A 19,592-nucleotide genomic window follows, 5' to 3' on the forward strand; every position below is an offset into this window, starting at 1 on the left:
TTTTTTTCAAAATGTATAATGTTATTGATCCAGGCCAAATTGTACGCACGTATTACCATTCATGTGTTCTCTGTTTGATTAAGGTCCCGGAAGCATGCAGAGAGCAGAGGGGGGGGGGGGGGGGGGGGGGGGGGGCTGAGGTATGGCTCAGAAAGAGAAGGCACATCAATGTATATTCTAGCAGGGTTGAGAGCCCAGCAGCCATTCTGGCTCCAGGCACTAACACTTATCTGACACTTATTCAGATAGTTCAACATCAAGATACATTTGTGGTTAACTATATGAAATGGAGAAGAGAGACTGACAGTATCCTGTCTGCTTTGTAATACTGTCAATAAGAGTGCTGGCACAGAGCCATATTCAGCTAGACTTCAACATATACTATCTACTGCAGTCCAATTATATAGTGATCTTGTTACATAATCTTATGATATGCTGTTGTTTAATAACAATAGCCTGTCATTTATTTGTGAAGCAATGGTATAAAAATTGTTCTTAGCAGAATCTTGTTGAACTATTATTCGTTGTTAGAGCTGTTGAACATTTCCGTCTTGCTTCTCACCATGCTTGTCATATACTGTAATACCATGTGGCCTCTCTTATTCCTCACCATACTTCACCCCTTACCACCAGCTACATTTCCTCTCCAATGCCAACCATCAGCTGGACAGGACATGCAGTGTTGAGTTAAGAGACAAGCACAACACATGCCAACATGGAGCAACAGAGAAACAGGTTCACTTTACATTGGCAACATGTACATAGAAAATCACACACAGACACAGTCACAGACATACCGTACACACACTCAGAAGCACATTCATAAACACATGACATAGAATATTAGCTACTGTTAGTGATCATCCTACTTGATTCATGTAATGGATCAGTCTCATGACGTGGACACAGTGGATTACTGTTGTGTTTGTGTGATGGCTCTTGAGAGTCACTGAACTTGTCCATCCTAAACAGATCATGCTCACAAAGAGCAGTTCACTATGGGAGACAGTGGGAATGTGTGACCTTTCGACCAAAAAAACGCTCCACTGTGCTCTAGAGGAGACAGGATAAAAAGTATGTGTAAATTGTATACTGTGTGGAGGCTGTAGCAGGTTCTGTCTTAGCTAGTGTCTGGGAACTTGGCTGGGGATGATGGCAGGTGAGATTTAGCAATGCTATTAGCCCATGACAACAATATACAGTATTATATGCTTGTGATTCATCTCCCTATGCTCACAAGCAGCTAATTTAAGAAGCTGCGGATGACACTGGCATTATAGTTTGATACTGCAACAATTGTGGAAGCAGCTTCTTCTTCTTCTTTTTCAGAGTTGATTCATCATAGAAGCCTTTTGCTTGCACTTGTCCTGCCTTTGCCTGGTGTAACTGTAGACTAGAGGACATGATGAAGGCCTGATGTTATTGTAGAGCATAAGGATAGTAAGGATCTCTCGGTGTGGTGAACAAGGCATTTCTTTCATTGTGCTATTCTTTAGTGCTAGAGGCTGGGGCGTCAGGTTGTGAGTGTGGCATGGCCGTCCTCTTGACCACATACCCACCCAGCTAGCTGCAGCAGAGGGTAGCCCTGGGGGCCCTGGGGGCTGAGCGGTGGGCATGGGGGCGCCGGCTCCGCCAGTGACCTCCCCTGGGAAGGGCCAGCTACCGGCCAATTAGACACAAATCAAGGATGAAGGGATGATGAAGGGGGGAGTGATGGAGGGAGGAACAAACAGATCAGACAATGGGTGGAGGATAAACAAGGAAAAACAAACATACGACAAAGAAAAACAGAAAAGGGGAAAGTTAAGGTTGGCCCAGGGGGCAGTGTGATAGTCTCAGTGATAGTGAACAAACCAAATGGAAAGAATAGAACACCCAGAAATGTAGAGGAGGGTTGGCATGGTAATGTAAAGAAACATTTAAAGAAAATTCCAAAACAGAAAAACAAGACCACTGATTAGTGATTTGTTTATATATTTGTTCAGTAACTTATTTTTTGCGGAAGTAAATCCATAAAAGTAAGAGTAATTCAGATGATTCAGTTTTAATGAAAGAGAAGAGTTGGACAGAGAAAAAGGCATCCAAATGCCAAATAAGAATGTTGGGGGTGATGTTGTGTCGCTCAGCAGTAGTACCTGGGTGGGGGACCTAAAGTTGTTTGTGTTGGAAGCTGTATAGACAAAGATAGTAAGGACAAGACCTACTGTGATATAGGAGAAAGCAACAACAAAAATAATGTGTGTGCTCTCTAAAGTGTCTTTTTGTGTCATGTTTCAGACTTACAGTACAACTTTTTGTGTGTCCAGTTTCTCCTCACTGAGTACACATGAAAGTGTATTTGTGCTTGAGTTTAAGTGTGTTCCCCGGGGTGTGTTCCCTGGGGTGTGTTCCCTGAGGTGTGTTCCCTGAGGTGTGTTCCCTGAGGTGTGTGCCCTTGGGAAGGTGTGCCCTGAGATTTAAGCCCTGGGATGTGTGCCCCAATGTAGGGCCTGTGTCTAGGTGTGTCATATTACGTACCCTTCCTGACTCTGGCCGCCGTGTGGCCTGGCCGCCCGCCCATGGCCGGGAGGAAGCAGGGCTGCTGCTCGGACCGGTCAATAGGGCTTAAGATCAGGCCGTCATCAGGTGACATGATCTGGTCTATGTGGGGACAGTCTTCATTGGCCAGCGCTGCTTTTTCTGCCTCCTTGGCTGCCTCCTTGGCTGCCTCCTTGGCTGCCTCCTTGGCTGACTCCTTGGCTGACTCCTTGGCTGCTCTCTTGGCTGGATCCTTGGATGTTTCCCCGTTCACTTTTGGATCTTGAAAAACAGCTTGTGGTGCTGAAACAGAGGGAGAAGTACTTAGTGGTGATTCCTCAATGGTGTGGAAGAGGATGTGTCAGCACTGGCATTTGTGTGCAAGCTTGGCTGTTTTTTAATCAACCAGGTAACACAGTTTTGAAGCACAATCATCAAACTTTTAAAAATGTCAAATCAACATGGACCTTTCCCAACTGCCCAAATCCCAACCATAGGAACTTCAACTAACAAAAACTTCAGACTTGCTGCTCAATTTGGCACGGAATATATGCTTTCTTTGGTTTCCCAAATCCCTCACTCTCAAAACTAACAAGCTCCTGTCCTGGAAATGTACCACCTGTCGTTACAGACATAGCAGTGACTATTTACAGGTCAATAAAATAACCATAGTGCCACACGATTCTTCATCTTCAGTATGGTAAGTAAAGGTGACCAACTCACAACAATCTGAGAGAACAGGAAACACTACCATTTCATCATCCAGGCCTCACATGTCATACCTCGTGGGCCTTATAAGCATTACATCTCCAGACTGAACCACACATCCCAGACCACCACTGTCACCGCTGTAGTAAAACATTATTTGTGGGTAACACTTGCAGATATTAGCAATGGTATCTCTGCTGCATTGATGCTTCACCCCATTACACATTACAGTAATTCATCTGCTCTTGTCAGCGCAGCAGGCAGCAGGCAGCACACAGACCCTAGCCAGCCACACACAGCCATTGTATGTGTGACGCAGACCCCCTGGGATGGAGGGAGAGGAAGGAGGGGAGAGAGAGTGGGAGATGAGTCACTTTCTTCAGAATAGTTCAATGAATAAAGACACCATTCCCTACCTCCCTCTCTCCTCCTACACTTTAATTGCAGCCTCTGTGTTCATCCCCTTCTCCCTATCCCTGTTGACTTTTGTCTTTTTTTCATCCCCCTCTTACTTCCCCCCATCCCCTCATTCATCTTTTGGATATCTGTATCCAAGTCATGGGCTCTATTGATTGGCTGTTGGCCAGTGGCAGAGGATTTGGTGGCAGAGGATTTGTCCAGATGGTGCCTCTTTACGGGAGAGAGAGGGAGAGTAAAGATGACACAGCAGTGATGACCATATCACTGAGGTCTGTCCATCACTGGCATTGTGGAGGACAACACTTCCAATAGAAGCATGATGCATTCTGGTCATTTTGGTCAGCCATCACTACAGCCATCACTACAGCCACCTTACATTTCTCGCAGAACCATACTCATCGCTTCTCATTGAAATGTGTTGCCACACTGCACAACCACAGACGAGATATACAGCGAGATACTGTATGTCAGTTAGCTGACCTGGTCCAGAAGTGTCTGTGTTGCACATGTGGTTAAAAACAGCTCACTGAATAAATGATGACAGCAATTTCAGAGGGTGTTTTTTTTGTTTACTGCACTGGTTTGCTGTTTGGAATTGCACTCTCATAGTCATCCCAATGGCATTTCACCGGGTCCTCACTGGTCCCTTAATGTGTGTCTGTGTGTTTTGACATTATTTAGTAAAAATAGATGTGTCCATCTGTTCAAACTTCGAACAATTAGCACACACCATATTCAAGTATGCAACTAAGTAATGGATGTCATAAATAAGCAAGTAGCTTATTTGATAGCTATGTGTGTGTGTGTGTGTGTATGTGTGTGTGTGTGTGTGTGTGTGTGTGTGTGTGTGCATGTGTGTGTCGAGCCAGAACGCTCGATCACATCAGCTGCTCAAGGGACCATCTTTATGAGGAGTACAGAACAGTACTTTAAAAGTTATGTAATCTTTCCCAGCTCTCTTATTCCTAGAAAGTGAGTTATATTGTGTAGACTGCTGTAAAAAGTTAATTGATGCATTGTATATTTGGCAATCCTAGCCTATCCCTCATCCTAATCAAACAGCCCATGCCTCTTGTTCAAAGACTGGAGGACAGACTGTCACGCCCTGACCTTAGAGATCCTTTATATGCTCTATTTGGTAGGTCAGGGTGTGACTATGGTGGGAAATCTATGTTTAGATTAGCTCAATGAATCAAGCACGAGAGGCAGCCCCCAATTTTTTGGTGGAGGGGGGGGGGACACAGGGAGATTGGCGGAGTCAGGCTTCAGAACTGAGCCAACTCCCCGTTTTTACCTTGGGGAGCGAGTGACGGTCAAGCACCGTGTTATCCAGTTCTGCGCACCATGCCTTCAGTGCGCATCCACAGCCCGGTGTGCTCTGTGCAAGCTCCCCGCAGTTGCCGTGCTAGAGTGAGCATTCAGCCAGGACGGATTGTGCCGGTTCAGCGCTCCTCACCTCCGGTGCGTCTCTTTGGCCCAGGATATTCTTCGTCAATCCAGTGCGGCCTGTGCCAGCTTCCCGCACGTGCTACAGGGGGATTCTGCCAGGGCGTGTTGTGCCAGCTCTACGCTCCAGACCTCCAGTGCGCCTCCATGGCCCAGCATATCCTGCGCCGGCTCTACGCACTATGCCTCCAGTGCGCCTTCATAGCCCAGTGCATCCCGTGCCAGCTCTCCACACTCACCGAGCTAAAATGGGTATCCAGCCAGGACGCGTTGTGGCAGCTCCCCCACCAGGCTTCCAGTACGTCTCCTCAGTCCGGTGATGATCCATGGCCCGGAGCCTGTAGTGATGATCCATGGCACGAAACCTCCAGTGATGATCCATGGCCCGGAGCCTGTAGTGGTAATTCATGGAACGAAGCCTCCAGTGATGATCCATGGCCCGGAGCCTGTATTGATGATTCATGGCAAGGAGCCTGCAGCGACAGTCCCCATTCCGGAGCCTCCAGCGACGGTCCCCAGTCTGGAGCCTCCAGCGACGGTTCCCAGTCTGGAGCCTCCAGCGACGGTTCCCAGTCGGGAGCCTCCAGCGACGGTTCCCAGTCGGGAGCCTCCAGCGACGGTCCCCAGTCCGGAGCCTCCAGCGACGATCCCCAGTCCAGAGCCTTCAGAGACGGTCCCCAGTCCAGAGCCTTCAGAGATGGTCCCCAGTGCGGCAGGGTAGCCTAGTGGTTAGAGCGTTGGACTAGTAACCGAAAGGTTGCAAGTTCAAATCCCCGAGCTGACAAGGTACAAATCTGTAGTTCTGCCCCTGAACAGGCAGTTAACCCACTGTTCCTAGGCCGTCATTGAAAATAAGAATTTGTTCTTAACTGACTTGCCTAGTAAAATAAAGGTAAAATAAAAAAAATTAAATGGTCCCCAGTCCGGAGCCCTCAGAGACGGTCCCCAGTCCAGAGTCTCCAGCGACGGTCCGCAGTCCAGAGTCTCCAGCGATGGCCCGCAGTCCAGAGTCTCCAGCGACGGTCCGCAGTCCAGTCTCCAGCGACGGTCCGTAGTCCAGAGTCTCCAGCGACGGTCTGCAGTCCAGAGCCTCCAGCGACGGTCTGCAGTCCAGAGCCTCCAGCGACGGTCTGTAGTTCAGAGTCTTCAGCGACGAGCCTCCAGCGGTGGTTCCCAGTTCAGAGCCTCCGGCGATGATCCACGGTCCTGTTCCTCCGGCAACGATCCATGGTCCGGTTCCACAGAAGCGGAGGGATCAGCGTAGGGAGCAGGGGCTACGTCCGGAACTGGAGCCACCACCGAGGGTAGATGCCCACCCGGATCCTACCCTATAGGTTCAGGTTTGCGGCCGGGAGTCCGCACATTTGGGGGGGGGGGGGGGGGTACTGTCACGCCCTGACCTTAGAGATCCTTTATATTCTCTATTTGGTAGGTCAGGGTGTGACTAGGGTGGGAAATCTGTTTATATTTCTTTGTTGGCCGAGTATGGTTCCCAATCAGAGGTAGCTGTCTATCTTTGTCTCTGATTGGGGATCATACTTAGGCAGCCCTTTTTCCAACCTTCAGTTGTGGGATCTTGTCTTTGTGTATAGTTGCTTTCTGCGCTGCATAGAGCTTTACCAATGACGAGGGTAACACAGACAGAGTTCTCACTCCATTGGAGGCCGTATATAGAGAATGCCAACTTTTGTGCCAGAATCACAACATTCTACACGCATTATTAATTTCCCCCTGAGCTGAATCCAACCCATCTTGAGGGCCCATGTTCAGCATGTTCCTGAATGTGTGTATTCATGTGTTATTACATAAATGGAAGGAGTTGATTACATACATATATCCCTTATAGTAACTTTGGAACAATATTAATGTAATGCAAAGTGTTGCTCTAATGTCTGTCTGTTCAATTACCATTCAGTGACATCATGTACAGTAGATGGATGAGCTGGTCAAACTGTTTTCTGATTGGGTGCTAAATGAGTTTCAGATTGGCTGCTTATTCCATCATTCTGCTTTGCAGCCCAGTGTGAATAATAGGAGAAGCAAGTGAATAGCTGCAGTTCCTGGCGGAACCTCAATCTTATTGTGCAATGTGTGTTGCTTGGACACTGTTGTCATGGCAACAGGCATTGGCATGGAAATAAGATTGGGGAGAATTAAATAAATAAGACATTAAGTAAGAGAGAGGATGGTGGGAAGGTGAAAAAAATCTTTGTTTTTACCACCTCCAGATAATGTACAATATGGCAGTGCCTGGTGAATCTCTAACTCTCATTGGTCAAGATCATAGAAGTAATGAGACTTAGGCACATCCTGTATCATATGACTAGGCAAAGTCAGAAAGTCAGGAAGTGTGACCCTTGCTAATGTTTTTCCTCTCTCCTCCAGCAGACAGGTCATTATGTCACCTCTGGATGTTCTCTTTGCAGGGAGTCAGGTCAGGTGACAGGCCTTGATGGCTCAGCCTGTAGACGCCATCTGACAGGCTACAAAGTAAAGGTGCAGATAGAGGTCAAGGTAATCTAAATTGGTTTGTTACAAACAAATAACTATCACTGAATAGTATCGTTGGAATCTAATCAGTAGACACGTTGTAAGTGGGACATCTTGGATCACAACTCTCCAGGGAAAACATTCATTATAAAGTTATAAAGGATTCTATTATAAACAGGAGTACAGCCAGCGAGCAAGGGGTGCAGTGTTTTTTTTGTGTGTGTGAGAGTGCTCAGAGGGCTGTTAGTCATAGACGTAGAGTGGAATGATGCTTGGCCGTAACATGTGGCAGTAAATAAGGAGCCATCACAAGATATACTCATGGTCACTTCAGGCCCTCGTGGCAGAGCATAGATACACACTACTCACACTATTTCATAGAAGAGGGAACCCAATGGAATCAGTTGGGCCCTATCCCTATCATGAGTAGGCGATGTACAGTATATCAGCCAGTGAGTAACTGAGAATCCCCCAAAGCTGCTTGTGCTCACCACAACTGGCCTGGTCACCAAGCAGAAAAACATGAAAGAGCAACACAGTCATCATCCATCCAAGGGACCTTCTGCAAATTGATAGGTTCTCTGAGGGAAACCCCCACTCTCTGCTGTCTTTGTCCAACTTCCCCTATGAGTCACACAGGTTAGACACACAGGTCTCCAGGAAACCAGGCTGTCTCTTTTACTGCAGTAATTTCTAGAGTGCGATATCACTGGTGCAATGTTAGTTCAACAAGTTAACTGTGAAATAAAAGCATTCGCTGTTAAAAAAATATACATCTACACCACCGGTCAAAGGTTTTAGAGCACCTACTCATTCAAGGGTTTTACTTTATTTGTACCATTTTCTACATCATAGAATAATAGTGAAGACATCGAAACTATGAAACAACATATATGGAATCATGTAGTAACCAGAAAAGTGTTAAACAAATCAAAATATACTTTATATTTGAGATTCTTTAAATTGCCACACATTGCCTTGATGACAGCTTTGCACACTCTTTACATTCTCTCAACCAGCTTCACCTGGAATGCTTTCAAACAGTCTTGAAGGAGTTCCCACATATGCTGAGCACTTGTTGGCTGCTTATCCTTCACTCTGCGGTCCGACTCATCCCAAACCATCTCAATTTGATTGAGGTCAGGGGATTGTGGAGGCCAGGTCATCTGATGCAGCACTCCATCACTCTCCTTCTTGGTAAAATAGCCTTTACAAAGCCTGGAGATGTGTTGGGTCATTGTCCTGTTGAAAAACAAATGATAGTCCCACTAAGCCCAAACCAGATGGGATGGCGTGTCGTTGCAGAATGCTGTGGTAGCCATGCTGGTTAAGTGTGCCATGAATTCTAAATTAATCACAGACAGTGTAACCAGCAAAGCACCCCCACACCATAACACCTCCTCCTCCATGCTTTACAGTGGGAAATACACATGCAGAGATCATCTGTTCAACCACACCGCATTTCAAAAAGACACGGAGGTTGGAACCAAAAATATCAAATTTGGACTCCAGACCAAAGGACCAAATTTCCACCAGTCTAATGTCCATTGCTTGTGTTTCTTGGCCCAAACAAGTCTTCTTATTGGTGTCCTTTAGTAGTGGTTTCATTGCAGCAATTTGACCATGATGGCCTGATTCACACAGTCTCCTCTGAACAGTTGATGTTGAGATGTGTCTATTACTTGAACTCTGTGAAGCATTTCTTTGGGCTGGTAACTCCAATTAACATCCTCTGTAGCAGAGGTAAGTCTGGGTCTTCCATTCTGGTGGCGGTCCTCATGAGAGACAGTTTCATCATAGCACTTGATGGTTTTTGCGACTGCACTTGAAGAAACTTCCAAAGTTCTTGAAATGTCCGTATTGACTGACCTTCATGTCTTAAAATATTGATGGACTGTCGTTTCTCTTTGCTTATTTGAGCTGTTCTTGCCATAATATGGGCAATCTTTTACCAAATAGCGCTATCTTCTGTATACCACCCTACCTTGTCACAACACAACTGATAGGCTCAAATGCATTAAGAAGGGAATACATTCCACAAATGAACTTTTAAGAAGGCATACCTGTTAATTGAAATGCATTCCAGGTGACTACCTCATGAAGCTGGTTGAGAGAATGCCAAGCGCATGCAAAGCTGTCATCAAGGCAAAGGGTGGCTATTTGAAGAATCTCAAATATAAAATACATTTTGATTTGTTTAAACTTTTTGGGTTACTACAGGATTCCATATGTGTTATTTAATAGAAAAGATAAAGACAAACACTTGAATAAGTAGGTGTGCTAAAGATTATGACTGGTAGTGAATATATACAGTTGAAGTCAGAAGTTTACATACACTTAAGTTGTAGTCATTAAAACTCGTTTTTCAACCACTCCACAAATTTATGTTAACAAACTATAGTTTTGGCAAGTTGTTTAGGACATCTACTTTGTGCATGACAAGTCATTTTTCCAACAATTGTTGACAGACAGATTATTTCACTCATAATTCACTGTATTACAATTCCAGCGGGTCAGAAGTTTACATACATTAAGTTGACTGTACCTTTAAACAGCATGGACAATTCCAGAAAATGATGTCATGGCTTTAGAAGATTCTGATAGGCTAATTGACATAATTTGAGTCAATTGGAGGTGTACCTGTGGATGTATTTCAAGGCCTACCTTCAAACTCAGTGCCTCTTTTCTTGACATCATGGAAAAATCAAAAGTAATCAGCCAAGACCTCAGAAAAAAATTATAGACCTCCACAAGTCTGGTTCATCCTTGGGAGCAATTAACAAATGCATGAAGGTACCATGTTCATCTGTACAAACAATAGTATGCAGTCATACCGTTCAGGAAGGAGACACGTTCTGTATCCTAGAGACGAACGTACTTTGGTGCGAAAAGTGCAAATCAATCCCAGAACAACAGCAAAGGACCTTGTGAAGATGCTGGAGGAAACAGGTACAAAAGTATCTATATCCACAGAGTCCTATATTGATATGACCGGAAAGGCCGCTCAGCGAGGAAGAAGCCACTGCTCCAAAACCGCCATAAAGCCAGACTACGGTTTGCAACTGCACATGGGGACAAAGATCGTTCTTTTTGGAGAAATGTCCTGTGGTCTGATAAAACAAAAATAGAATTGTTTGTCCATAATGACCATCGTTATGTTTGGAGGAAAAAGGGGAAGGCTTGCAAGCTGAAGAACACCATCCCAACCCTGAAGCACGGGGGTGGTAGCAACATGTTGTGGGGGTGCTTTGCTGCAGGAGGGACTGGTGCAAATTGGTCTACACGGACATGTTCTGGCCTGGTTTAGATCTTATCTGTCGGAAAGATATCAGTTTGTCTCTGTGAATGGTTTGTCCTCTGACAAATCAACTGTAAATTTCGGTGTTCCTCAAGGTTCCGTTTTAGGACCACTATTGTTTTCACTATATATTTTACCTCTTGGGGATGTTATTCGAAAACATAATGTAAACTTTCACTGCTATGCGGATGACACACAGCTGTACATTTCAATGAAACATGGTGAAGCCCCAAAATTGCCCTCGCTAGAAGCATGTGTTTCAGACATAAGGAAGTGGATGGCTGCAAACTTTCTACTATTAAACTCGGACAAAACAGAGATGCTTGTTCTAGGTCCCAAGAAACAAAGAGATCTTCTGTTGAATCTGACAATTAATCTTAATGGTTGTACAGTCGTCTCAAATAAAACTGTGAAGGACCTCGGCGTTACTCTGGACCCTGATCTCTCTTTTGAAGAACATATCAAGACCATTTCGAGGACAGCTTTTTTCCATCTACGTAACATTGCAAAAATCAGAAACTTTCTGTCCAAAAATGCTGCAGAAAAATTTATCCATGCTTTTGTCACTTCTAGGTTAGACTACTGCAATGCTCTATTTTCCGGCTACCCGGATAAAGCACTAAATAAACTTCAGTTAGTGCTAAATACGGCTGCTAGAATCCTGACTAGAACCAAAAAATTTGATCATATTACTCCAGTGCTAGCCTCTCTACACTGGCTTCCTGTCAAAGCAAGGGCTGATTTCAAGGTTTTACTGCTAACCTACAAAGCATTACATGGGCTTGCTCCTACCTATCTCTCTGATTTGGTCCTGCCGTACATACCTACACGTACGCTACGGTCACAAGACGCAGGCCTCCTAATTGTCCCTAGAATTTCTAAGCAAACAGCTGGAGGCAGGGCTTTCTCCTATAGAGCTCAATTTTTATGGAACGGTCTGCCTACCCATGTCAGAGACGCAAACTCGGTCTCAACCTTTAAGTCTTTACTGAAGACTAATCTCTTCAGTGGGTCATATGATTGAGTGTAGTCTGGCCCAGGAGTGGGAAGGTGAACGGAAAGGCTCTGGAGCAACGAACCGCCCTTGCTGTCTCTGCCTGGCCGGTTCCCCTCTTTCCACTGGGATTCTCTGCCTCTAACCCTATTACAGGGGCTGAGTCACTGGCTTGCTGGGGCTCTCTCATGCCGTCCCTGGAGGGGGTGCGTCACCTGAGTGGGTTGATTCACTGTTGTGGTCATCCTGTCTGGGTTGGCGCCCCCCCCCCCCCTTGGGTTGTGCCGTGGCGGAGATCTTTGTGGGCTATACTCAGCCTTGTCTCAGGATGGTAAGTTGGTGGTTGAAGATATCCCTCTAGTGGTGTGGGGGCTGTGCTTTGGCAAAGTGGGTGGGGTTATATCCTTCCTGTTTGGCCCTGTCCGGGGGTGTCCTCGGATGGGGCCACAGTGTCTCCTGACCCCTCCTGTCTCAGCCTCCAGTATTTATGCTGCAGTAGTTTATGTGTCGGGGGGCTGGGGTCAGTTTGTTATATCTGGAGTACTTCTCCTGTCCTATTCGGTGTCCTGTGTGAATCTAAGTGTGCGTTCTCTAATTCTCTCCTTGTCTCTTTCTTTCTCTCTCTCGGAGGACCTGAGCCCTAGGACCATGCCCCAGGACTACCTGACATGATGACTCCTTGCTGTCCCCAGTCCACCTGGCCATGCTGCTGTTACAGTTTCAACTGACCTGAGCCCTAGGACCATGCCCCAGGACTACCTGACATGATGACTCCTTGCTGTCCCCAGTCCACCTGGCCATGCTGCTGTTCCAGTTTCAACTGACCTGAGCCCTAGGACCATGCCCCAGGACTACCTGACATGATGACTCCTTGCTGTCCCCAGTCCACCTGGCCATGCTGCTGCTCCAGTTTCAACTTCCACCTGACTGTGCTGCTGCTCCAGTTACAACTGTTCTGCCTTATTATTATTCGACCATGCTGGTCATTTATGAACATTTGAACATCTTGGCCATGTTCTGTTATAATCTCCACCCGGCACAGCCAGAAGAGGACTGGCCACCCCACATAGCCTGGTTCCTCTCTAGGTTTCTTCCTAGGTATTGGCCTTTCTAGGGAGTTTTTCCTAGCCACCGTGCTTCTACACCTGCATTGCTTGCTGTTTGGGGTTTTAGGCTGGGTTTCTGTACAGCACTTTGAGATATCAGCTGATGTACGAAGGGCTATATAAATAAATTTGATTTGACTTCACAAACTAGATGGTATCATGAGAGAAGAAAATGATGTGGATATATTGAAGCAACATCTCAAGACATCAGTCAGGAAGTTAAAGTTTGGTCGCAAATGTGGTCTTCCAAATGGACAATGACCCCAAGCATATTTCCAAAGTTGTGGCAAAATGGCTTATGGACAACAAAGTCAAGGTTTTGCAGTGGCCATCACAAAGCTCTGACCTCAATCCTATTGAACATTTGTGGACAGAACTGAAAAAGCGTGTGTGAGCAAGGAGGCATACAAACCTGACTCAGTTACACCAGCTCTGTCAGGAGGAATAGGCCAAAATTCACCCAACTTATTATGGGAAGCTTGTGAAAGGCTACCCGTAAAGTTTGACCCAAGTTACTCAATTTAAAGGCAATGCTACAAAATACTAATTGAGTGTTTGTAAACTTCTGACCCAGGAAATAAATAATTCTCTCTACTAATTTCATGACATTTCACATACTTAAAATAAAGTGGTGAACCTAACTGACCTAAAACGGAATTTTTACTTGGATTAAATGTCAGGAATTGTGAAAAACTGAGGTTAAATGTATTTGGCTAAGGTGTATGTAATCTTCCGACTTCAACTGTGTATACAGTGGGGAGAACAAGTATTTGATACATTGCCGATTTTGCAGGTTTTCCTACTTACAAAGCATGTAGAGGTCTGTAATTTTTTATCATAGGTACACTTCAACTGTGAGAGACGGAATCTAAAACAACAATCCAGAAAATCACATTGTATAATTTGTAAGTAATTACTTTACATTTTATTGCATGACATAAGTATTTGATACATCAGAAAAGCAAAACTTAATATTTGGTACAGAAACCTTTGTTTGCAATTTCAGAGATTATACATTACCTGTAATTCTTGACCAGGTTTGCACACACTGCAGCAGGGATTTTGGCCTACTCCTCCATACAGACCTTCTCCAGATCCTTCAGGTTTCGGGGCTGTTGCTGGGCAATACGGACTTTCAGCTCCCTCCAAAGATTTTCTATTGGGTTCAGGTCTGGAGACTGGCTAAGCCACTCCAGGACCTTGAGATGCTTCTTACGGAGCCACTCCTTAGTTGCCCTGGCTGTGTGTTTCGGGTCGTTGTCATGCTGGAAGACCCAGCCACGGCCCATCTTCAATGCTCTTACTGAGGGAAGGAGGTTGTTGGCCAAGATCTCACGATACATGGCCCCATCCATCCTCCCCTCAATACGGTGCAGTCGTCCTGTTCCCTTTGCAGAAAAGCATCCCCAACAAATTATGTTTCCAGCTCCATGCTTCACGGTTGGGATGGTGTTCTTGGGGTTGTACTCATCCTTCTTCTTCCTCCACACGGCGAGTGGAGTTTAGACCAAAATTCTCTATTTTTGTCTCATCAGACCACATGACCTTCTCCCAATCCTCCTCTGGATCATCCAGATGGTCATTGGCAAACTTCAGACGGGCCTGGACATGCGCTGGCTTGAGCAGGGGGACCTTGCGTGTGCTGCAGGATTTTAATCCATGACGGCATAGTGTGTTACTAATGGTTTTCTTTGAGACTCTGGTCCCAGCTCTCTTCAGGTCATTGACCAGGTCCTGCCGTGTAGTTCTGGGCTGATCCCTCACCTTCCTCATGATCATTGATGCCCCACAAGGTCAGATCTTGCATGGAGCCCCAGACCGAGGCTGATTGACCGTCATCTTGAACTTCTTCCATTTTCTAATAATTGCGCCAACAGTTGCTGCCTTCTCACCAAGCTGCTTGCCTGTTGTCCTGTAGCCCATCCCAGCCTTGTGCAGGTCTACAATTTTATCTCTGATGTCCTTACACAGCTCTCTGGTCTTGGCCATTGTGGAGAGGTTGGAGTTTGTTTGATTGCGTGTGTGGACAGGTGTCTTTTATACAGGTAACGAGTTCAAACAGGTGCAGTTAATACAGGTAATGAGTGTAGAACAGGAGAGCTTCTTAAAGAAAAACGAACAGGTGTGTGAGAGCCAGTGTTACGGATACAAGTATCCTGTGTGTGTATCCTGTGTGTGTGATTCTTTTCTCTCCTTCTCCCCTCACAGGTGAAAATCATCACTCCCCAATCAGTCAACAATCCAAACATCAATCAGAAGACACTCCTCCTCCTGTTTCCTACCCAATCACAGTTCCTTTCCCTTAAAAACCCTGTCAGTTGTTTGCTCTAGAGCTTAATCTCTCTGTAAATGCCATGTCTGTAGGTCTCTGTTTCACTCTCTCTTTGTGTATTAACCTCTCTTTTGTTTGAGCACCTCCATAGCACTTTGTCCTCACCTGTGAGTATTGTTTTTGGTTATGGTGTTTGTGTTTGATTGCTGGTGGGAAAAGGGGAAACCAAGACAAGTCGCCCATGGGCATACACTACCCGTAGGTAGACTTTGTTAAATACACTAGTTAGAACTGGGCGGACCACCCACTGTATTTTTGGTTAGTTAGTTAGCTGTTGTTAAAGTAGGCTAGTCTAGCTTAGGGGTGTTTTTGAATACTTATTGTTTCTTTCCTTGGGTCCAGCTCAGCCCCTTTTCCTGCTTCCCCCCCCCCCCCCCCCCCATTGCTGTGTGTTTTACAATCAACCCTGAGTTTGACGGTAGATTTCAGTTGTCGTGGTTATTTAGTTTACACTTTTACTTTGTCACTATTATTAATTTGCATGAGTTATGTTACGGGTCTCATTACCATCCCCCCCCTAGACTGTCGGGCCAAAAGGGATTCGTAACAGCCAGAATTCTTACTGGTTGGTAGGTTATCAAATACTTATGTCATGCAATAAAATGCAAATGAATTACTTGAAAATCATACAATGTGATTTTCTGGATTTTTGTTTTAGAGTCCGTCTCTCACAGTTGAACTGTACCTATGATAAAAAATTTGACCTCTACATGCTTTGTAAGTAGGAAAACCTGCAAAATTGGCAGTGTATCAAATACTTGCTCTCCCCACTATATATATATATATATATATATATATATATTATATTGTATATATATTATATTGTATATATACTATATTGTATATATACTATATTGTATATATACTATATTATATATATATAATATAATATATATATATATATATATATATAGTATATGTTTCTGAAAAGCTTCTTATTCTGCTACCTGGCCTATGCATCATACAAATACATTTGGCAATCAGCCAAATGAACAATATGTCTGCAGGCTTTAAACTTGTTTCACAGCACTGCAGTATTTTTCCTGAGACAGCACACAAGCAGATAAGTTAACTAGGAAATATCATAAATGCATGGGTGTGATAGTCTTATGTGTGATTCATAAATTGTGATGTATTTTCCATCTGAGTGGAGGAAATAGGCTATTTAACATCTGCTGTCAGGATGGCTGGCTACTGTATGTGCCACTGTGTTACCTTTAGTGTTTTTATCACTGCATTAAACTGGTCAGGGTAGAGATGAAAAGGTAGTTGAGGGGGAGATTGGTCTGGTGTGGCATGAGGTTTGGTCTGATCTGGCATGAGGTTTGGTCTGGTGTGGCATGAGGTTTGGTCTGATCTGGCATGAGGTTTGGTCTGGTGTGGCATGAGGTTTGGTCTGATCTGGCATGAGGTTTGGTCTGGTGTGGCATGAGGTTTGGTCTGATCTGGCATGAGGTTTGGTCTGATCTGGCATGAGGTTTGGTCTGATCTGGCATGAGGTTTGGTCTGATCTGGCATGAGGTTTGGTCTGATCTGGCATGAGGTTTGGTCTGATCTGGCATGAGGTTTGGTCTGGTGTGGTATGAGGTCTGGTGTGGTATGAGGTTTGGTCTGGTGTGGTATGAGGTTTGGTCTAGTGTGGTATGAGGTGTGGTATGAGGTTTGGTCTAGTGTGGTATGAGGTTTGGTCTAGTGTGGTATGAGGTTTGGTCTAGTGTGGTATGAGGTTTGGTCTAGTGTGGTATGAGGTTTGGTCTAGTGTGGTATGAGGTTTGGTCTAGTGTGGTATGAGGTTTGGTCTAGTGTGGTATGAGGTTTGGTCTAGTGTGGCGAGTGGGCAGTGGAGTTGATAACGTATTTGTATGTGTGGAGTGGTCACTGGTCAACATACTGCCATGTAGGGGCTCTCCACATTCAATGGCTCCTGGTATGGAGAATGGCTGTTTCTGACTGGTGAGTGAGGAGGAGAGAGGAGGAGGAGGAGAGAGGAGGAGGGGGTGGAGAGAGGAGGAGGGGGGTGGAGAGAGGAGGAGGGGGTGGAGAGAGGAGGAGGGGGTGGAGAGAGGAGGAGGGGGTGGAGAGAGGAGGAGGGGGTGGAGAGAGGAGGATGAGAAGGTGGAGAGAGGAGTATGAGTAGGAGGAGGTGGTGGAGAGAGGAGGATGAGAAGGAGGAGGTGGAGAGAGGAGGTGGAGGAGGTAGGAGGAGGAGGTAGGAGGAGAGAGGAGGATGAGAAGGAGAAGGAGGTGGAGAGAGGGGGATGAGGAGGTGGAGGTGGAAGGAGGAGGTGGAGAGAGGAGGATGAGGAGGAGGAGGTGGTGGAGAGAGGAGGAGGAGGTGGAGAGAGGAGAAGGAGGTGGGGAGAGGAGGATGAGTAGGAGGAGGAGGAGGAGGTGGAGAGGGGGGGATGAGGAGGAGAAGGAGGAGGTGGTGTGAAGGCAGGGGAGTTCAGTCAGTTCTTTGAGCATTTCTTTTCTTTTCATTGAGATTCAGATGGACATTTGGCAGAAAGTTTTCCTACCTTCTCTGTTTATTTCTAAGATCTCTTCTGGTGGTTCTTGTGGGGCCAGGGGCCATGTGTCGTCCTGCGTGCTGTGGTGAGTTGAGGTTACCTCCGACTTACAGTAATTGGGGGAGCCCAGAAGTGGGGCGCGGGGGATATGCTTGTTCTTTTTCTTTGGTAACTTCTGCTTGGCCATCGCCAGGGAGTAATACATCCCAAAGTTATTGACAATAACAGGCACTGGCATGGCGATAGTCAGCACACCAGCCAGAGCACACAGCGCTCCCACCAGCATGCCAGACCATGTCTGAGGGTACATGTCTCCATAGCCAAGGGTTGTCATGGTCACCACCGCCCACCAGAATCCAATAGGAATGTTCTTGAAGTGCGTGTGCTCGCTGGCTCGGGGGTCATTGGGCTTGGCACCAATCCTTTCAGCATAGTAGATCATAGTGGCGAAGATGAGCACACCCAGGGCAAGGAAGATGATGAGGAGCAGGAACTCATTGGTGCTGGCTCGGAGTGTATGACCCAGGACACGCAGTCCCACAAAGTGTCTAGTTAGCTTAAAGATCCGGAGGATCCGGACAAAGCGTACCACGCGTAGGAAACCCAGTACATCCTTAGCCGCCTTGGAAGAGAGCCCACTCAGCCCCACCTCCAGGTAGAAGGGCATGATGGCAATAAAGTCGATGATGTTGAGGGTGTTACGGAAAAACTCCAGCTTGCTCGGACAGAAAGTCACTCGCATTATAAACTCAAATGTAAACCACAGCACACAGACCCCCTCAATATAGGTGAGGAAGACCACGGTCTCAGTCTCCTGGTAGACCCGCGTGCTGTTGTCCAGCGGGTCAATTTCTGTCCGGTTGATGATGGGGTTGAAGGCCTCGTGTGTCTCCAGGCAGAAGGTGGTGATGGAAACCAGGATGAAGAACAGGGAGGCGAAGGCTATCCACTGCAGGGGAGAGATGAGCGGGAGGGAGAGAAGGAGGGAGAGGGAAAGAGAGAGGGAGAGATTATAAGCGAGGGAGCTTAGAATACAAACGTGAAGGAGCAGAGCACTAAAACACCCCCACAGCTCTCTTCAGTTCTACAACACACATCTAGGTCAGTACTCTTAACTGAGTGTCACATGAAAGGGCGTGCACCTAAACTGTGGTGCTCCACCGGTAAGGGAGTTGCTAGTATTGGTGGGGCCTGCAGGGAGGAGGGGAGGGACCGAGGGGAATGTTATGTACTGTACAGGGGAAAGCTTGTTTCTGGGTCAGCTTTTGCGCCAGCACTTAAGGTATTATTTCCGGGAGGGCACTGTCTTCACCATGGCATCTGGCCCAAACGATAATATGTGACAGTGCCACCTCATAAATTTTGAATGGTGTTTTAATGCATAGTCCTTAATGTATAGGCCGCTATACACTGCTGCCCATAGATTAGGGCTGACAGCAGTGCTGCTGCTGCCAGAAGAGACTGATTGGGTTGCATAACTCCACTTAACACCACTGGAATATTAAAGTGATGCTCCATCATCCAATTCGTGTGCTATGTTACAAATCCAATTTGTGTGCTATGTAACAAATCCAATTCGTTCACTATGTTAAGATTTTGTTTTGCTTAAGATCCCGGACTGTATCTTTAAACAGGTCCAGGTCTGAGAGGAGGCAGGCGCTGCCAGGCACATACACAACAGCCACAGTACAGTAGTGATAGAGCCAGGGTCCTACCTGGACATGAAGGGCTTAGTGATTCCATTAAAGAAGAACAAATGACAATTAGGTTA

The 19,592-nt window shown here is 46.0% G+C and overlaps 1 protein-coding gene across 2 annotated transcripts in view; it reads right to left on the reverse strand.

Moving 5' to 3' along the window:
* LOC109873108 (potassium voltage-gated channel subfamily C member 1-like) overlaps nt 1-19,592 on the reverse strand; it is a 40,487-nt gene that overhangs the window by 4,239 nt on the left and 16,656 nt on the right. The window contains exons 2-3 of one of the 2 annotated variants that reach the window (XM_031812835.1): nt 17,831-18,770; nt 2,518-2,820 (exon numbers count right to left, since the gene is read on the reverse strand). In XM_031812835.1, the coding sequence (XP_031668695.1) occupies nt 2,518-2,820; nt 17,831-18,770 (1,243 nt within the window). Of the gene's footprint in view, nt 1-1,338; nt 2,821-17,830; nt 18,771-19,592 lie in introns of those variants that run through there. The other variant, XM_031812826.1, reaches the window with a different exon arrangement.

Source organism: Oncorhynchus kisutch, linkage group LG3, assembly GCF_002021735.2.
Source record: "Oncorhynchus kisutch isolate 150728-3 linkage group LG3, Okis_V2, whole genome shotgun sequence".
In the NCBI taxonomy this organism is placed as follows: Eukaryota; Metazoa; Chordata; class Actinopteri; order Salmoniformes; family Salmonidae; genus Oncorhynchus; species Oncorhynchus kisutch.